At 44.4% G+C, this 20201-nt stretch overlaps 1 protein-coding gene across 4 annotated transcripts in view; it reads left to right on the plus strand.

The window, feature by feature from the left end:
- The window catches only part of SCAI (suppressor of cancer cell invasion), a 111735-nt gene that overhangs the window by 81526 nt on the left and 10008 nt on the right, over positions 1-20201 (plus strand). For 2 of the 4 annotated variants that reach the window (XM_030535267.1, XM_030535268.1), the window contains 8 exons: positions 6084-6185; positions 7042-7143; positions 8401-8479; positions 10718-10817; positions 12807-12888; positions 18070-18142; positions 19686-19859; positions 20078-20178. In XM_030535267.1, the coding sequence (XP_030391127.1) occupies positions 6084-6185; positions 7042-7143; positions 8401-8479; positions 10718-10817; positions 12807-12888; positions 18070-18142; positions 19686-19859; positions 20078-20178 (813 nt within the window). Of the gene's footprint in view, positions 1-6083; positions 6186-7041; positions 7144-8400; positions 8480-10717; positions 10818-12806; positions 12889-18069; positions 18143-18975; positions 19073-19685; positions 19860-20077; positions 20179-20201 lie in introns of those variants that run through there. The other 2 variants (XR_003996729.1, XM_030535269.1) reach the window with 2 other exon arrangements.

Genomic DNA, 20201 nt, shown 5'->3' on the forward strand with positions numbered 1-20201 from the left:
CCCCCGTACACAGTCTTCTACAAGGACAAGGTCTAACTTAGACCTCATCCAGCTTTCCTACCCAAGGTCGTTTCACAGTTCCATATGGGCCAAGATATCTTTCTGCTGGTGTTTTATCCGAAACCACATGCCTCCAGCGAAGAGCGGAGGCTACGCTCCCTGGATGTCCGCAGGGCCTTGGCTTTTTACATAGAGCGTGCCAAGCCGTTCAGATGCTCGACCCAGCTCTTCATCGCAGTGGCAGAAAGGATGAAGGGGCTCTCGGTCTCCTCTCCGCGAATCTCTTCGTGGATCGTGACCTACATCCGGGAATGCTACCGCGTAGCTAAGACCCCTGTCCCTCCGGTCACGGCACACTCCACTAGGGCGCAGGTCTCTTCTGCAGCTTTCCTGGCTCACGTTCCGACTCGGGAGACTTGTAGAGCAGCCACGTAGTCCTCCATCCACACATTGTCTTCTCACTATGCCATCACGCACCAGGCTAGGGATGATGCAGCCTTCGGTCGCGCAGTACTCCAGTCAGCAGTGATCTCTGACCCCACCTCCTAAGGTTAGGCTTGTGAGTCACCTACTTTGAATGGACATGAACAACCACTCGAAGAAGAAAAAACGGTTACCCACCTTTTAGTAACTATTGTTCTTCAAGATGTGGTGTTCATGTCCATTTCAACACCCACCCTCCTGCCCCTCTGTCGGAGTGCTGGCAAGAAGGAACTGGGGGTGGAGGGTTGGGGGGTCCATTTATAGGGCACCGTGGTGGTGCCACTCCAAGAGGCTCCTGGACCGACCCTACAGATGCTGCTAGGGGAAAATCTTCCAGCTGGTGTGCACACAGCACGTGCACAGCTACTTTGAATGGACATGAGCACCACGTCTCGAAGAACAGCAGTTACTAAAAGGTGGGTAACCATTTTTTTTCCAAATGTCAGAGCTCTTTGTACTGTTACAGTACCATCCGCAGCAGACTTTTCCCAGACATTTGGGCTTTCACAGGAGGAGATCTAGACCAGTATTTCTCAAATACGGCCACCAGGGACCTTTCTTGAGGCCACAGCCTCCTGGGCTGGGTGGGAGTAGCAAAGCACCCTGCCTTGGTGTTGGTTGCTGGAGCTGCCAGCAGGGATTGGGCCCTGCCACCCTCTGGAGTCACCTAGGGTACACAGTGGAGGACCAGGCAGCCAGTGAGTTCCCCACCTTTCCAGGGGTGGTGGGGCTCAGGCTTTGGGCTTGAGCCCTGGAATGGTGGGATGGCAGGCTCTGGCCGGCGGGCTCCAGCCCCGGGCTCTGGTTGCGCGGCAGCAGGCCCCAGGCTCCGGTGGTGGGGCTTTAGGCTCTATTCCCCGCTGTGTCCCCAAGCTTAATTTGTCCCCAGGCGTGGTAGGGCTGAGTAAGTCCACTGTGAAAAGTGATACTTGTACGTTTTAATATCACTTTTCACAGCAGACTTACTAGCTAGCAATAAATAATTATAACGATTTGGACGTGTGTGTGTGTGCATATTTATTTGGCTTTCCTAAAGCTAATTGTTTTAGGAAAGTGTGAGACCAGCCACCAACAATCACTCTGAGGCCACCAAAAAGTTTGTCTTGAGACCCCCTGATTTAGACCTCAAAAAAGGTCTACAGTCCCCTTCTGCAACGTCTGCACCTCCCACTAATAAACAGTTTTGACACTTTAATCAAGAGCTCTGAACAACTTTCTTTCCCAGATCCTGTGCTGTACAAGCCATACTTTCTCACTTTCTCCCTGCCTGGGAACAGGTTACCTCTGGTAAACGGGTATTGGTAGAGCCCTGCAAATCTGAGAATATCCACTTCATATCTGCAAATATCCCCGGACCATTTCTGAGGATAGTAGATCAGATGCAGATACGATTGCGCAGGGCTCTTCTCACCAGCGATGCCTGGCCTGCGGTATCCAGCTCGGACAGCCTGTGGGGTGCAGCATGCACTGGGCTGGAGGCCAGCAGCCAGTGGCTGGGGCTGGGCAGTAGGCCTGTCCAGCATCCACTCACTGTGCAGCTTCCTGTCCAGCAGCTTGGGCCTCTTGGGTAGCGCCAGCGTCCACACCATGGCCTGGCAGCAGTGGCTGCACTCTCAGGCCTGTCCCACAAGCTCCTGGGCAGCAGGGCCCAGCCCCAGCCATGGGGATCGGAGCGGGTGGGGCCCTGGCACCCCACCCCTCCGCCCCACTGTGATGCGATAAGCACTGCTGCTGATTGCCGTTCTTAGCCCCTGGGAGCAGCATGTGATGCAAAGTCCCTTCTGCCAGCCCCTCCCCGCATGCTGCCCCTTCTTCTTGAGACCTTGCCTCCATGCTACTCCTTACCTCCAATCCCACCCTTGTGCTGCCTCTTCCCTGTAAGACCCTGCGCCCCCCCCCGCTTGCTTCCCCTCCCCTGTCACTAGATGGCTTGCTGCTGTGGGTACAGATGTGGATACAAGTAGAAGACGGATTGCACGTTGATCCTGGTGGATGTGGATCCACGTTTTTTGTATCCGCATAGGGCTCTAGGTGTTGGAGGTGATCAGTGTGGGATATTTTATCCACTTCCAGACTCTTCTCCCCCACCCCACCCCGGCACCCTCATTCTCCGTCCCTCTTCAGGGACCCCTCTCAAAAAGATCTCTTAAAACAAGGCATCCAGTCTCTCCTACTCTTGGGGTCGGTCGGACCTGTTCCCCCAGAGTTCATTGGAACAGGGTTTTATTCCAACTATCTCCTCATTCCCAAGGGGGCAGAGGATGGAGACCAATCCTCGACCTCAGAAACCTGGACACCTAGCACTTTCCCAGCACTTCAGCATGGTGACACTAGCTGCCGTCATTCCAATTAGATATGGGAGACTGGTTTGTTGCCCATACGTTTCAGAAATATTATATGAGAAATTATGGATACTCACTGATATGCTTCAAAGTCTGTGACCAGACTCAGGGAGAAACTGGTTTTCTCCTGAACTTGAGAGAAGGCAGCTAGCAACCTGTCTCCAATGTAAATTGAGCAGCCTGGAATAAAAACGGGGACTTATTTACATAGGAATCAGCCGGGGATTGAGACTGCCCTGACAACACTGTGGCCCTGTATCCTGCTATGTGCTTACCTGCTCTGCCTGTGTTCCTCAAGACCTTGCTTAAACTGCAACAGGAAAGGGAGGTTATCCTCATTACACCATTCTGAACAACACAAGTGTGGTACAAGAACCTCCTTCACTTCTTTTTGGCAATGCCTCCCAGACTTTCTCTCACAAAGGATCTCCTGTCCCAGAACTCTGGGACCCGGATGTATCTGAACCTCCTCTCCCCTGAATCTGAGAGTATGGTTCCTAGATGGTTCTTGAGCATGGGGCTAATATGTTTGGATAAGGTCTAGTCAGTTCTCCTATCTAGCAGGAAACTCAGGACTTGCAAAACTTACCTTCAAAATTAGAAATACTTCCATTCCTGGTGTTCTCTGATGCTGGTATAGACTGAAGAGGTGTTCTGCTCTCCAAAATCCTAGACTAACTATTGGATTTGTAGACATGCCGTCTAGCAATGAGTACATTTGCCCATTGTTGCTGCCTTCCACTTTTTGAGGGCTTCTCAGTTTTTTGCTCATCCTATTACAGGTCTGTCTCCTCTTACGCGGGGGTTCCATTCCACGGTTAGCGCGTAAAGCGAAAACCGCGTATAGTCAAAATTACACTGAGTTGAATGACGGGCGGAATTGCCTGCACTACAGAAACAGTATTTAAATTGTTGTTCTCTTTTGTTTTTGCCGACCGCGTAAAGCTGAAATTGCGCATGTTAAATGCGCATAAGGTGCGACAGACCTGTACAGCCAGATTCCTCCAGGGCTTACATGACTTGTTTCTCTGGTATGGTCTTTGGCCCCCCAGTGGGAATTTTTAATTTGGTTCTCAGTGTCCTAAGGAAAACCCCCTTTGAACTGATGGCTACCTGTTCTCTCCTCCACTTCTCCTGCAAGACTTCATTCTTTATAGGCATCACTTCATGTAGACATATGAGAGAACTCAGTGCTCTGATGGCAGACACACCATTTACTACCTTGTATAGAAATATGGTTATGCTGTATCACATCCTTGCTTCTTCCAAAGGTATCTTTTGGAATATCGTATTAATCAAGAGTTCCGCACACCAAGTACTCAAAGCATCATGCCTCCAGAGAGGTGGCCAGCCTACATACACTATATGTCCAATTGCTCTTGCGTTCTGCGTGGACAGGACTAAGATCATCTGGGCCTCTCCCAGATTATTTGTAGACTTTTCAGAGGGAAGGAGAAACAGTTTCCACTCAGTCTTGAAATGGGTTTCAGGTCTCTCTTTAACCTGTTATGAATCCGCTGGGATGCAGCCTCTTCATGGAGTGACAGTACATTCCACTAGAGCGCAGTCCACATCTGTAGCTCTCCTGAAAGACATTCCCATAACAGAAACTTGTAGGACTGCAATTTTGGTCTTCTGTTCATGCCTTAGCCAAGCATTGTGCCATTTTACCTGCTTGGAGGGATGATACTACATTTGGTGATGGTCCTTTGAATTGTCTTGAACTGGTCTCCTCGTTGAGTTACTGCTGGGGAGTCTTCTATGGTGGAGCACCTGTAGGGACACATACCTGAAGAAGAGGTTAGTTATCTTGCAGTAACTTTCAGTTCTTCAAGATGTTTTGTTCGTATGGGTACTCCACTTCCCTTCCCCTTTTCTCTCAGCTGTGGAGCTCTGCTTCACACTCAAGAAGGAACTGAGTGACACAACAGCATGTTCGTGCCTCTTGTTATATGCCATCATTTGGAGGCACAAGGTGCTGCTAGGTGCAGCCTTGCACACAGTGCTTTGCATTCTTTAGTCAAGAGCACGTGGGCACATCCTTCGAAAGAGCACCCATAGGGACAAAACTGCTCAAACTCAAGTTACTGCAAGATAAGGGACCTCTCCATGTCAGCCCACTGCCGCATAACTTTTTTACCACTTGTATCCATTATGCTAGTTAAGAATGATCTCTTCTATCTGATACCCAAAGCCTGCTGTTCACTGTAGTCATGCACAGACTCACCCGGCGACGCCTCCTACTGGCGTCCTGGGAATTAGCTCTTTTTCCAGCCTTGGAGCGCCCTCTGCAGGCCGAAGTCTCGTCACTCACTGCTTTGGCCCCCATGTCCGCCTGGACCCGGTGCCACTTTCCTCAGGTGCTGCCCCCCAGGGAGTACTCCTACTCTCTGGGTCTCCCCACCCAGGGGAACCCCCTACCCACCATCCCGACCTCGCCTCAGTCGTAGGCTACTGCCAGTCACCAACTACCCCCAGCGCCCTGGGGCAGACTGCAGTATAAGCCACTCATCACAGGCAAGGCTGGGTTTGGACCTGCTGCCTCTACCTACAGTGAGGCTGCCCCCTGCAACTCCAGCACCTGTTTGGCCTTATACTAGGCTGCAGCCCGGGGGGTTTCCAGGTGGGAGCTCCCCAGCTCCTGTGGCCTTCCCTCAGCCCTGCTGCACTCCAGGTACCTTTTCTAGCCCCCCAGCAGCCAGACCTGTCTCCCTTCCTGCTAGAGGAGACTGTGTGTCTGCACAGCTGAGGCTGCCTCCCCAGTCAGCCCAGCCTAAGGCTCCCAACCCCAGCCCTCTCCAAGGGCTGGTTTTTAACCCCTTCAGGCTGGGAGCGGGTGACCACCCTGCTACATGCATATTTAAGACATGCTAGTGCCATGTCTTTTGTGGGACAGTCTGTCTGGAAAAACCTGATCTGTTGCATCACCTGTGTTGTGACACTTCCATATGAGGGTCACATCACAGCTGATGCAACAGATTAATGTCTTTCCAAACAGCTTGGGGAAATTTTCTGTCTTTAGCTAACAGTGAGGTCAAATGGCTTTCAGATCTCACCTCTCTAATTTTTCCATGTCAGCAGTGGGGTACAAGTATCTTAACCAAATGTTGGGCACTTTTTAGATATTGTATAGTTTTTCACTCTAATCTTTTCAGTACGCAGTTTGATGCTCTTACTTGGGTAATTCTTAGGAAACAGAGTACCTATTTACCCCATGCCAGACAGGATGCATTAGTGATGGCAGTGTTCCTCTTGCAGGTAAAGTTCAGTGAATTAACGGTTGATATGTTCCGAATGTTGCAAGCACTGGAAAGGGAACCAATGAACTTGGCTTCACAAATGAACAAACCTGGAATGCAGGTGAGTTTCATTTTCAGTTGCAAACTTGGCAACAGAATTCGATTAACTTTAGTCCATCTTCTCTGTATGTAGAGCATGGCAGCTATGTTGTTATAACTCTTGTTCTGATGCTTACAGAAAGTGGGTTCAAACTCTAGAGTTGAACCTGGCTAACAGTGGCTTCTCTATTATATGTGGAAGCTTCAGTAGCAAGTATTGTTTGGTTCTAACGGAAAGACTTTATCTTGTTTGCTGTCCTCCAAAAGCCCCTCTGTTTTCTTTTTGCTTATTGGACTTTCAGTTTGTCCCTCTCATTTGGGTCATCTCTGTTAGTATAGTCTAGAGTAGATATTTAGGATGCATTTTGTGTTTCATCTGTAGACAAAGGGGAGAATTGCCAGTCCTTGTTTTTTGTCAGCACATTTTATAGCAATGTGTTGAGGTACAAATAAAATGGAAGAAAATGTTTGTATCTTGGAAGAACAGAGTAAAAAACGTGGAGCTAGAATGAGGCTGATGTGTGCTTTTATCAGGGAGTGTCCTTAAAAATGTGGTCAGGGAGCTTTATTAAGGGATTGGGAACTAACTGAATTGGAGACTGCATTTTCTCACCTTGTTCTCTCAAAATTACAATCCAGGATTAAAGCAGGATTTGGGTGGCAAGTTAAATTGAGGGTTAAGCCTGAATACTGACTGTCAAACGGCTTCTGACCTGAACTTTGTTACTGTGGTACTCAGTAGAGAATCCTACATAGGCAGACCGATATGTTAGGGAAGCACATTGCAGATGAATATTCAGATAAATGGAAGTTTAAAGATAAAGATATATTAGGAATATACATGGTGTGCTTTTTTTGTTTTGTTTGTTTTTAAATAGGAGTCGACTGAGAAACCTGCTAGGCGGGAAAATCCCCATAAGTACTTACTGTATAAACCTACCTTCAGCCAGCTGTATACGTTCTTAGCAGCAGCGTTCAAGGTTTGTAAAATCAGGTGTATTTGTCAGTTGATTTAAAAAAAACAACTCTGGAATGGTACACTTTGCTTTAAAAAAAAAAAAAAAAAAGTAACTAAGTCAAGAAAACCCCTTTCTTTTTTTTTCCCTGAAAACTAAGGTTTTAGTAGCCTTTTTAAATTGTAAAGTAAATGACAAAAGGTTAATCTCCATCTTCTTCATAGGATGGAAATGTTAATGACTTATTTGTCTGTCTTAGCGGCAGATTATCTGATCTAAATATATAAGTATCTTTTACTAAGAATTCTGCAAAAGTAGTGGCTAAATTCATTTCCAGTTAATATACTTGTAGGGCCCAGTATATTTAATTGTTTGTACCAACAGCAACTGGGGGATTTAGTTGCTAAAAACAACTTGTTTCTTTACGGAGGAAGCAGTGTCACAGCTGATGAGCCTAAAATGAAACTTCCTGGCTGTGTTTGGTGTTCTGTGTGCCTGCATGCTCAGTCTCTCCCCCAGAAAGCAGGGGTCTTTGATATGTCGGTGCTCCCATGCAGGGTGTGAATGGAAAGGTGGCACATGGATGCATATGCATTGCTTGCACAGACTCATGCAGGATCCAGCACCCTGTGTTATTTTTTGGCAAGTTGCCCAACTGAGAAGTTTTGGAATATTATTTTTGTTGCAGGCCCTTTTTTGCTGGGGGAGAAGGATAACGGGGAGCCAAGACTTCCTTCAGAATTCTGGGACAGCTGGAGATTGTCTTCTTCCAAAGGGACCTTGGCTTAACTCTTAGATTCCACATTCCAGGAAGTCTGTGTCTCACTAGATATTAGGGAAGAGGGGATGTGTGGGAAATGGTGCTCTTACAGCCTCTGAACCCGGCGTATCAATCAGATATTTAAAAAGATACAACTGAGTACCTCTGCAGCACGCATCACTGTGTGTACCCATATGGATCGTTTGATTGCCTGTTCTGTACATTCCCTCTGAAGCACCTGGCATTGGCCACTGTTGGAAGACAGGATACTGGGCTTAGATGAACCGTTGGTCTGACCCAGTATGGCTCTTCTTATCCCAAAAGCCCATTGATTCACGAAGTGTCTGTGTAAGCTATATAGATACATGCAAAAGAGCCACATAAGGGTGAAGGGCAGCCCGGGCAGGGGAGTTGCCCCTGTAAATACCAATGATTTTGTCAGGCTGATACAGAATGTACATAGCATGTTACAATAACTGTCTGAATTTTCCTCCTGCCCCTTTCCTTTGCTTGAATTTCAGGAGCTGCCTGCAAACAGCGTGCTGCTGATCTACTTGTCGGCTACTGGCGTGTTTCCCTCAGGTCGTTCGGATAGTGAAGGTACAATAAAGGAATGCTCCCTGTCATGAGCAGGGCTTGAATTTGCTTTATATTTCAGGATAAATGGCCCACAGAGATCTCGCAAAACTCCTTTTAAAGGACAAGTCCAATTTCTTATGCCCATCTACCTACCAAGACTTGCTTTCTTTTGGACACACAGCAGCTAATTTTATGTGTTTAGCACACAATAACCTACTGACTTGAAATCTTTTCAAAGGACATGACCAAGTTTTTGGAAGATCTGAAATATTAAAAATGTCACAAGTTTTGAAGACACATGGCTCAATTGGCCAATCAGTGAAGAGTTGCCATAATAAAATGGTTCAACATCTGGCATTTACTTCAGATTGGAAAGATCTTAATAGATGTTCAGGAGAATGGTGGCAAAATGGCTGAAGGGCTTTCTGCAGAGATTGCTGTACTCCTTATACGTTTATTGATGTGACAATTCAAGCTCTTGTCATGATTTTAATTCCCCTCACCTCCATCTTCCCCTGTTGTTCAACCCAGCAGAATATTGGGATGCAGATACAGTCTAAAAATCTAAAACTGGCCAACTACTGCAAATGCAGTCAAAAGATTGTTACTTTTCTATAACTTACTTTAAAGGAAGAAATTATTTGAAACATCCTAAATATTGTATACCCTTCATCTGTTTGAGACTTGCATTCCTTTATAAGATGCATGCTTATTTCATCTTCCTTGCATGATTTGTGAATCTTTCAAAATGCTAAAAGAAAAAAAATCCCTGCAAACTTTCTATTGTGGCAGTGATTTTTTTTTAATTACTTTTAACATCTTACAGTGTGATGCAACCCAGACAGTTTGGTCTTAACTATATTGTGTCCCTTGTAACCTGCATTGTATCCAACTTCACTGCATGCCTTGTTCTAACTTGCTATTCTCCTGTAGAGGCACCCAATCTTTGTCCTATGGAGAGCTCCATAAGCAACTTTTCAGGTCCATGGGGCTTGCATGATGAATCAGATTGCAGTCAGTTGTGTGTGTATTGTTTTTAAATAGGAAAGTGTGGCCTGCAAAAACTAAAATTCCCAGCATGTAGTGCTCTGTATTAAAGAAGAGGGAGCCACGGGTTGCATTGTTAAATTATATAGACCAGTTTTGGCTGACAGGTCACACTTAACCCACGTGTGACAGCACTAAATGAGTTTGCTCTGTTCCTGACATCTTAAAGCTTCTCTTACAAGTAAAAAGTAATTGTTTATTGAGGGGAAGGGGTTTTCAGGTGTAGACAAGGAAGGACTGTCTGCAAATGAAATAAGTGATGAAATCCAACTGTGCAGAATTAGGAAGTACAGTATATATGCAGTTCTCCCATTAACGCTAGAGGACTTCCATTACTCCCACTGAACTGAGAACTATATCCTTGTCTGTACCAGCACACTCTTGCAGGGACCATTGATGTTTCTGTGGAGACAGCAATTTTTTAAATTTCTACATTGTCCACCAGTCAGCCCAGATGCTGTGCCCAATGGAATAATCACTAACCTTGAAGTAGGACCAGACAAAACAGTGCAACATAGCTTTTAAAACTGTATAATATTTTATTATAACTTCAGAAACAACAGAATTCCAAAGACTAGCTGGCCATCACTTTGGATCTGAAACCTGGCTGATAATGTTGGATTGTTACTAGGTTTAAAAACCAACTTTTCTTCAATTTATGAGATTTATTTGTAGAGCTCCTAGTAGTGCTCTGATGGCTGCAAAGACTGGTATTGTGGCTGCCCTGGGAAAGTTCAGGTTTTGAAATTGATTGATCTTAACTCCTTAGAAGGACAAATTCTAACTCTGGAATATATTGATTCAAGTCGTATTTAAAATTTGTCTTGATTTGTCCTGTATGAAATATATGTAAAGTTCTTTTCCTGTCCCCGGTGCATCTGTTGACCTAGATGTGCATTCCTTTTACTACATAGCCTAATGGGTTACAGTAGATGTCTTGATTCTGATTTCTGCATTGTTTTGAAGAATAAGTGAATAATGTGGAAGTTACAGCATGCGCAGTATTACCAGACCAGAAGGTTAGTCACTGAAATGACCAAAACACACACATTTTAAGTTGCATGGCTAGTAAATTGTAAACTCTCCATCATTACTTTTTCTTGAAGCTCTGGTAGTTCAGATTCATTACTTTTTTTTTTGTCCTACACCTATAATCTCTTAGTCCAAGTTGTGGCGTGACAGCTAATCTTGTCTCTTTTTTGACATTTGTAGGCCCATATGATTTTGGTGGGGTCCTTACAAACAGTAACCGGGACATGATCAATGGTGATGCCATCCACAAACGGAGCCAATCGTACAAGGAGATGCACTGGTGAGTGTCATGGGCTCAGCAGGGGGAATAGACAGCAAGCACGGTTTTTTTTTCTTCTCGGTAAAGATGCATCAAACCCTATTTAACTTTTCTGAAAAAATGTGTGCATTGATTTTATTTATATATATATATTGTGTGTGTGTGTAATAATCAAATGCATAGGTCACAAAACTTCAGAGTTGGGGTGAGTTTCCTGTCTGATGAACTAGTAGTGGGAGGGCAAGAGAATGCACACCTGGGCGGAGTCAGTCTGACTGAACTGCTTAACTTCTGCTGAGCTGTATTTACTGCCCATCATCTCCACCTACATCTAGATGACACTTGTCTACACTAGAAAAGTTGTTTTAGTGGTGTAGCTATACCAGCAAACCCTACTAGTGTAGATGAAGTTTACATCAGCATAAAAGTGCTTCTGCCAGCGCAGCTTATATAGTTTCCTGGCAAAAGCACTTTTTTGCCAGTGTAAACTGCAGCTATGCTAGAGCTCGTATTGACATAGCTATATTGGTTTAACACCCCCTCCGCTTCCCACAAACTGACACAGCTGTGCTGGTTAACTTTAAGTGTTTGCTGAATCCTTGTACATCAGCATTGACGTGAGACCCCATCAAATTTAGACCAGGCCTAATACCAGTGGAAGGTAAAACTCTATTGAAGGAGGTTGTTCGTATGGCACACATACTCATGACAGTCTTTTTGTCTCTTAGTTGTTCAGTGCACGTAGGTCTGGTGATAACAATTATACATTCAGAATGGGGAATAGAACTCAGAATCCTCAGTTTCAAAACTCCTGGCCTCTAGCCAGTGACTTAAAGGGCAAACCTCACTAACTGTCTGTAGAAGTATGGCTGTAATCTCCCCTCCCCGGCCCCCTTCTGAGTGTTTCTCACTAAAAAGCATGAACAGGCACAATTCTTAAACTTAAGCAGAATTCCACTTCAGGAACAGTCCTATATTTGAAAGCTGGTTCCTAGGGTTACTGTGCCTTGGGGGCAGGTGCTGCACAGCCCCATTCCTTCCCCAAATCTCGGATGTTCAGGAGGAACAGCATCAGGACTCTTATTGGAGCACTTTGAGTGGATCCTTCTTTCCCTCCCCCTATCCTGTGTGGTCAAGGGGAAGGAGAGGACCTGCACCCCTTCAGGCCCAGCCCCCTGTTACTTTCCTGAAAGGCTAGAAAAGATTACGTTGTCTCATACTTAGGACGGTACCAAATTCAAGGTCCATTTTGGTCTATTTCATGGTCATAGGATTTTAAAAATAATAAATTTCATGATTTCACATATTTAAATCTGAAATGTCAGTGTTGTAATTATAGAGGTTCTGACCCAAAACAGAGTTGTGGGGGGGGCGCGCAAGGTTATTTTAAGGGGGGCTGCAATACTGCTACCCTTACTTCTGTGCTGCTGCTTGCGGGGCTGCCTTCAGAGCTGGATGCCTGGCCAACAGCCACCCAGCTCTGAAGGCAGCGCAGAAGTAAGCGTGGCAATACCGCTACCTCCTTAAAATAACATTGCAATCCCTCTGCAGCTCCCTTTTGGGTCAGGACCCCCAATTTCAGAAATGCTTGTCTCCCCCGTGAAATCTGTATAGTATAGGGTAAAAGCACGCAAAAGACCAGATTTCACAGTCTAACATGTTTTTCATGCCTGTGAATTTGGTAGGGCCCGACTTATGCTAAATCATCTTGGATGTCTGCTGTGGTGTCCAGCTCTTTCTATTGTCTTTAAATCCTCTCTAGTTTGGGGCTAATAACTCTGTGTGGGTGACTGCAAAAACACTTCTGCCTAAATATTCTGTTTTTCCTGTAAAGTGAGCTACAACTTGAGTATTAGGCTTTCTTCTTCCATCCTACTGTTCTCTCTTTGATGTGGGCAGCTATGTGCCTAAGGAGAAACCTCCTCGCTCAAAGCAGGACAGCGCGACCCCTGTAGCAGCTTCACAGAAAGTTCTAGTACTGTGTGAATTGTCTCATCTTTCTCTTTTTAGCCTTCACCCTGGTGATCTCTACCCTTTCACAAGAAAGCCCCTATTTATCATTGTGGACTCCTCAAACAGCGTTGCCTATAAGGTAAGATTTTGAAAGTAGACGTGTGGTGTGGAGTACGGTGCCAATCCCTAGGTAGCCTACATTTTTATAGTGTTCTTTTTAATGCATTGTATTTATATTTTTCTGTCGGGGTTGTGCGTGCTGGGCAGGATCTGATCCTTTAAAGAGGAACAAGAACAGAAGCAAATGAATGGCTGCTCACTGGAAAGTAATAAATCCTCTTGGAGGGGAAAAAAAGCAGTTTAGGTTTAGGACTGGTGGGAGATTTATGTTTTGTGTTATACCAAAGATAATTTCTTTTTCGGGGGGATTACTTAATCTGCTTTTCTGCTCCAGATATCTAACTCTTCTACTCAGAGCTGCCTTAAACGGCAGAAAAGTGTCAATGCAGAGTTTTGCCTTGTAAATAGGTGTGTTCATTTATCTGGAAAAAAATCTGAACGAGAAAAAGAATAACAAATAAGAAATTAAAAGACAAATGTGTTACAAAAATCAGATATACATTTAGCATCTCCTCTTGTATAATATGTGTTAGAAAAATGACAAACTCCTGTGATTGAATGCTGTAGAGACAGAGAATTATTCAGTGCCAAATCCTCATTAGCAGTCTACAATTCAGGTAATGTGGAAGCAAGTTGATTAATTCCAGAGGCACCAATCATCTCTGGATGACATTATTTTATTAGTGAATGTAATGTTCAGAAACATGCTGGGTATGCAAAACTGTCACTTCCTAATGCCCTCCTCTTACAACTTGACTTATTTACAGTTAGACAAATGGTCATTTGCAGCTCTATTTCTAAGGAGCATTAGGGACGTCTAGTGGCCAAATATGCCTGTTCTCTGTCCAGTGTCCACTGTCTGTCTGTCTTTCACTTGTTTAGAGAGGGATGTCGGATAACAAGACTCAGTAATCATATAATTCAAAATGAGTCTATCTTCAATTTGGGAACACTTTGACCTAAATGTCATAACACTGTGTTTGCTTTTCTCTAATGCCTTTTTGTCAAAGCATCTTGAAGGATTTTGCAATCACTAATGCAATTGGTTTCACCATGCCCTTTTGCTTGTAGGTATTATCCCAATTTACAGAAGGCGGGGGGGAAATAAGTAATTTGACCACAGCCACAAGAAAATCAGTGGCAGAGATGGAAATAAACCCAGATCTCTTGATTTTTCATTCCACCTTAACCACAAGACCATTCTTCCTCCCTTCCTATTATAGTTTCTGAAAAAGCATGTAGTCCTGGTATGGGAGAGGGCAGAACTAGGGAACTTCAGTACACATAAAACCCTGGACATGCATGTTCTCTGCAGGGGGAGGTCATGGATTCCCTCATTTGGGCTTGCATCTCACATGACTCTTAAACAATAGTTTTGGAAGAAAGTTGCTTTGTAAACTCACTCAATCCTATCCAAATGGAGACTGTAGAATTTCTGTGCGGTAAATAAGACAAACACCCGTCTCAGCCTGAGTTCTGTTCCTCATTGTGCTTTGCGTTTGGTCAGTGAGCCAAACCTCTAACTTCTTATCCAGTGCATTAGTTGTTATGCCAAAACTCATGGACCAGCCAGCAGAAGAAAAGAGCAGGGAGACACCTCAGCTCCCAGCTTGTGTGCAAGGCGAAAGGTAGATACTCTGGTGTTCTTGGAATTGTGTTAGCTGCTAGGAACTTGTAGGACATTGGTGATTATATGGACTCCATTTTTTGTGACTGTCTAGAGAGAACTCAGGAAAGTTAGTGTGACGATTTGAAATAGTTTCATAAACAATGTTAAGGACCTCGTGTCTGAACGTCAGGAAATCTATCACCATTCGTATATCTCAATGAAAGGCAACTAGTGGAGTGCCCAGCTGTGGCAGTGTTTCCCAGCCCTCAGTAATGCAAGTCCCATGTCATTGGTCTGCAAGTGTGCTTGGTGACTTGCAGTAAGAATATGTAACTTGTGCTGTTTGCAAATGTCCCAGGGTGAGCTGTGAGTGGAGATGAAATGCTTTGTAGTCAGAGCATGTCAGCGCAGATAAATGTTCTGTGCAACTGTGTGAAAAATCAGAGCCAGTGTAGTGACTCCTTTCTATGCTGCTGCTCTGATCCTTTCAGAGGACAGTAGCTAGTTTGACATTTAAATGGCACTGCTAAGCAGTATTGACAGTAACATGAATTGCTCATAGGCCTTCTCCAAAAAGCTGCTTTCTGCTCATGTGCGCTCTGTCATTATTTCTCCTCCTGAAGAATTTAAATGGTGATGACAGAGGGAGTCCTGCCATGAAGTGATGTCATGCTCTTAGAGACTCAGCACCTCTGTGAAATACTCTACTCTACTTTGGACTGGCCCTCTGAGGGATGTAGGCGCTGTCCCTTATTCCTTAGCCATTAGGGGTTATCTCTAGGAAAGGTGCCTGCTCTTAAAACATTTTTGCATCCACGGTTGTGGGAAAAAGGAGACCAGCTAATAGGTCTTAAAAAGAAAATGTTCACTTTCTTGTATCTCTTCTCCATCCACACAGCGTGCATAGTCATACTGAGCAATATGCTGTGGGAGTATCACCTAGCTCCCCCTCCACAAGCAGGGCATTTAAGCAAGAGAGCTGACTGTTGTGCTATTATGGGGGTAGAGTGGGAGGTAAGAAGGAGAGAGGAACGTCTCTAATATTTATATTTGGGTTGGATCCATTCAAAGCTGGAGATTTCTTTATTTAGGAACATTTAGTAGGTACCCATCACTATGAAATGTGTGCACTTTACATGGCTTAAATTGAGTAATTAACATTATAAGAGTTTCTCTGCAGCACACAGCTTTTCCACAGTAGCGGAGGAGGAATCTGGCCAGTCAGTTGTGAGGGCAGGTTTTCATAGTTCAGTCCATTGGAGAAACCTGGACCAAGATAGTAATCTTGCAGCTCTTTCTAAAAAGAGACAGGTTTGTGCTTCACTGTTTCTGTTGGGGGCAAGTTCCAGAGTAGCAGGCTGACTTCCAAGAGTGCTTTGTCCTAGTCTCCTGTAAGCACTCTTGTGTGCCAATGAATGTAGCCTGTAGGGTGGGTTGGAAGAGCAGTGATCTGGGCCTCTGCCAATTAGAGAATGTGGTATGTTGAGAACCAGATTTTGCTCCCATGTAGGTTTACAAGAAATTAATGGGCAGCAGGTTTAAAACAAATAAAAGGAAGTTCTTCTTCACACAGCGCACAGTCAACGTGTGAAACTCCTTACCTGAGGAGGTTGTGAAGGCTAGGACTATAACAATGTTTAAAAGGGAACTGGATAAATTCATGGTGGCTAAGTCCATAAATGGCTATTAGCCAGGAAGGGTAAAGAATGGTGTCCCTAGCCTCTGTTCCTCAGAGGATGGAGATGGATAGCAGAAGAGAGATCACTTGATCATTGCCTGTTGGGTTCACTCCCTCTGGGGCACCTGGCATTGGCCACTGTCGGTAGAGAGGATACTGGGCTGGATGGACCTTTGGCTGCTCTTAAGTTCTTATGTTCTCCCTGCTAGGCAGAAGCTATAGGTGATATATATGGGGGGGTCATGTGACCCCCATCCCATTTTCGCCAGGGTTTGCTAGCCCTGCTCAGTGGAGCTGGCAAGCTGCAACCATGGGGAAAGGCAGCAACAAACAGGGACCTGCAGGGAGAGCTGCTGCATCTTCTCAGGGAGCTAAAGTACCAGCCCCACCCTGCAGCTCCCAGGTGTTAGCTCCATGTGGAGAGGCAGCAGCAAACACCTGGGAGCTGCAGGGAGGGGCTGCTGAAGATAAGGGGGGATTTGCCTGAGGGGGCATGACTCAAGCTGTTGTGGGGGACAAACTTTTAAATTGTCTCCCCCCCCTCTGCAGTAGGCCCCAGTCGTCTCTAGCTGAAGCCCCTGACCCCACCACCTGAGCTTTCCCTCCCCCCCTTCTTCCCCCAGTCTGGGATGTGGAGAATGGGGGGAGGGGGGATCCACGAGCCGTACTTTACTGTAAAGGAGCCAGGTATGGCCACCTCTGCTATATAGTTCAGTATTATCAGTTCATTTTTGGCTTGCAGTCATCTGCACAGTAATAGTTTCTGATGATTCTTCATTAGAGACCAAAATCTTAATATCTAGTTCATAAATCTCTCTTGGGCTCTTCTTGGAACAGAGCTTTTAGCTTAGTCAGTATTTTTCTAAGCATGGGAAACGTATATTACTTTGATTAGACCAGGCCACTGTTAGTATTTTGACATGTTTAGAAGGAATTAGTTTAATTAAAATACTTTTGCAAGGAGTTTAAATATCAGCTCGCTAGGTTGAAATCTAGAAGAATCCAGAATTGGGACCTCCCTTCTCTTTTGAGCCAAGTGACTGGTGGTTCTGCAGTAGGTAAATGATTCTCTGAGCCTTGAACCCAAGACTGATGATGTACATTTTAGATGTGTAATATGTAATCTGAAGGGAACTATGAATTGCGTTGAACCGGCCACTCTTTCGTTAGCGTGAAGGTATGCGCTGCTGTCGTACAGACATCCTGGTCTCTCTCTTATAAGACATTGCAACTCTTCAGTTTTAGAAAGATTGCTAGCAGGAGAAGAACAACTCAGTTTAGTAACTAAACTGGAGAAATGTTTCATGACCTCTTTTTCTATAAGGAGTAGATTCTAGAGTAGAAGATGCATTCCCTCTGTGTGTGTGTGGAACAATTCAGAGCTCTGAATTTCAGAGTAATTCTTGTAAAATATGGTGTGTTTTTACGAATATTGAAGGAAAATTGATTAAGCAATTAACTTGAAACAGAGTTTTCGCATAGCAGCTGCTTAATGGTTCACATTTGTTTTTAAATGGAGCCAGTTTTAATACTCATCATACCTGTGGCTCGCCTATTCCAGTGGGAACAGTCCTACTGCTAGGAAAAAGCAATATTTTTACCTTCATTGGACAGCCAAACTAATGGCAAGGAAAGTAATTGAAAGGGCTAATCCAGGTGGGTCTTTGGCCTGAATACAAATAGATTTGTTCTTTGGAGTACAGAATATATTTTTAAAGCAAGTCCATTACTATAATGGGTTACTCCCTAAAAGCAATTTGTTTCTATGAAACTAGTGCCTACTTTCAGTGTGTGTGTGTGTGTGTGTCCATCCCCCTTCTCCGCTCATTCCCTCCTTAGTTGTATATATTAAACATATATTAAGGTTCCAACCAACAAGACAAAATGACGATGTTTTAACTGTTCTGTTACAGAATTTCACAAACTTATTTGGACAGCCACTGGTGTGCTTGCTTTCTCCAACAGCGTATCCAAAAGCATTACAAGGTACAAAGGTGTTGCCTTTCCTCACAGCTTCTCTTGTATTACTTTTAAAAACTGTGTAAGACAAAGTAAAGTAACATTGATCAGCTTCCAAAATGATCACCTTCTGATGCGTTCTCTTCCCCTGATGATAACCCCAGAAGGGGATGAGCAGCACTTGAAGTGGCAGAGCATGCCAAGAGTTACTGACTGTTCATGACAAATGACTTTAACGTGGTGTGATTCAACTGGAGTCTGTCCAAGCAGCTTCACCAAGTGCCAGAGAGGAAACTCAGTTTGCAGATGCAGAGACTCAGAAAGTTGCCATCACAGTGCTGGAGTCATAATTCACTTTTTCTATTATTAGCATTTGAGAGAAGCTTCACTACAAATGGAATGTCACTAAGATAATGTTGCCCACTCTATTCCAGGAGCCGTTCTAAAGGCCAGCTGTAGAATCTGCAGTAATATCTAGTCTGCAGAATCTCTCTGGCACCGGTGTAGATTTTGGAGGGTTTCTTAAGGAAAACAATCAGTGCATCTCATGGAAAAATGGTTTTCCAGAATGAGCAAGTCAGAGACCAGAATACTTCTGCCAGTTCCTAGGTTAAAGATGACCATGGTCAGATTCCCCATCTGCCTTGTTCCATTAGAACAGAGTTGACAGTGTGGCCTGCACTATGATCAGGAGCTCTACTTGTCAGAGCTTAATGAAAACAACTGCAGCTATTACTTGAGGTAGCAAAATAAATATTTGCTAAATAAGAATATATACGTATTAACTTTCCAATACCTATAACTGTGACTGGTTCTGGTGTGTGTCTGTGAGGGTTGCCAATTTTACTGCTACTTCCCAGCATGAAGTCCAGTCTGCTGACATAGTTTGAGACACAGGAAGTGGTGCTCAGCAAATGAATGAATGAGAGAAGCTGGAGACGTCACAGTTGCTTTAAGGTAAGTTCTATTATTTGCTAGAAACTTTTGAGTAGAAAATATTAAAAGTTTTTGTTCAAGTGAAAACTGTTAACAAAGAGGAATTCTGATTAAATAATAGAACTTACCTTTTAAACAGGGAATGTCTCCAGTGGGGTTCCTGTTCAGTGTTAGTAACGCACCAGTAAATATCTGTTGTAACTCTGGTAAGACACTGACCAGTGACCAAAAGGGGGTTCCCACAGTAAAAGACTTCTCTAGCGTCTCTCTTCTTTCTTGTTTTAAGCTGTTAAATAGAGCTAGCAGCACTCCCAAAGAAAGGAGTAGGTTTCTGGAGAGTAACTGGGCAAAACAAAGGGGCAATATGTCTGTGTTGGATGGGTGAGCATATATATCCAAGTGTTGTGTTGCTTGCCTACTTCTTGCCAGAGCAAAGACGTTTCTCTGGGTTTTTGGTAATGCTGATAAACTGTAAAAGAAAGAACTGTTATATGGTGGGTCCAGTTATGATCTTATACAGTATCTTGCGTTGCAAGATTAACACTAATTGTATTAAAACCATGCACAGAACAGGGACAGCTCTCCTGTTTCACACACCGAATGCATCATGTTGTTGTTTATTATTGGCTTTTAGATCAGTCTCAGCGGGGTAGCCTCTTCACCCTCTTTCTGAACAATCCTTTAATGGCATTCCTATTTGTCTCTGGATTATCAAGCATGCGCAGAGGATTGTGGGAGAAGTGTCAAGATTACCTTAGAAAAATCAACCGGGATATCGCCCAGCTGCTGACCCATTCTCGCTCCATAGGTATGTCCTTAAAGACCTACACGCACTCAACAGAGAACTTAGTGGCACAGCTTAAGCTGGATTTCTTATCTGTTTCTCATTGGTCAGTCTTGCCAAAGAATAATACAGTTTGGGGGGGAAATGCACAGCTGTTCTATGAGGTTTTCCCAGAAGTCTCTTACTTCAAAAATGCCTTTCTGAATTCAGTTTTCTTTAAGTGTCACCTTCTTCCTCTGCAGATCAGGCCTTTCTTCAGTTTTTTGGGGATGAATTTCTTCGCTTACTTCTAACAAGATTCGTCTTCTGCTCAGCCACCATGAGGATGCACAAAATTTTCCGGGTATGCAGGGAACGTTCCCTTTG

The sequence above is a fragment of the Gopherus evgoodei genome, chromosome 16 (assembly GCF_007399415.2).
Source record: "Gopherus evgoodei ecotype Sinaloan lineage chromosome 16, rGopEvg1_v1.p, whole genome shotgun sequence".
Lineage (NCBI taxonomy): Eukaryota > Metazoa > Chordata > Testudines > Testudinidae > Gopherus > Gopherus evgoodei.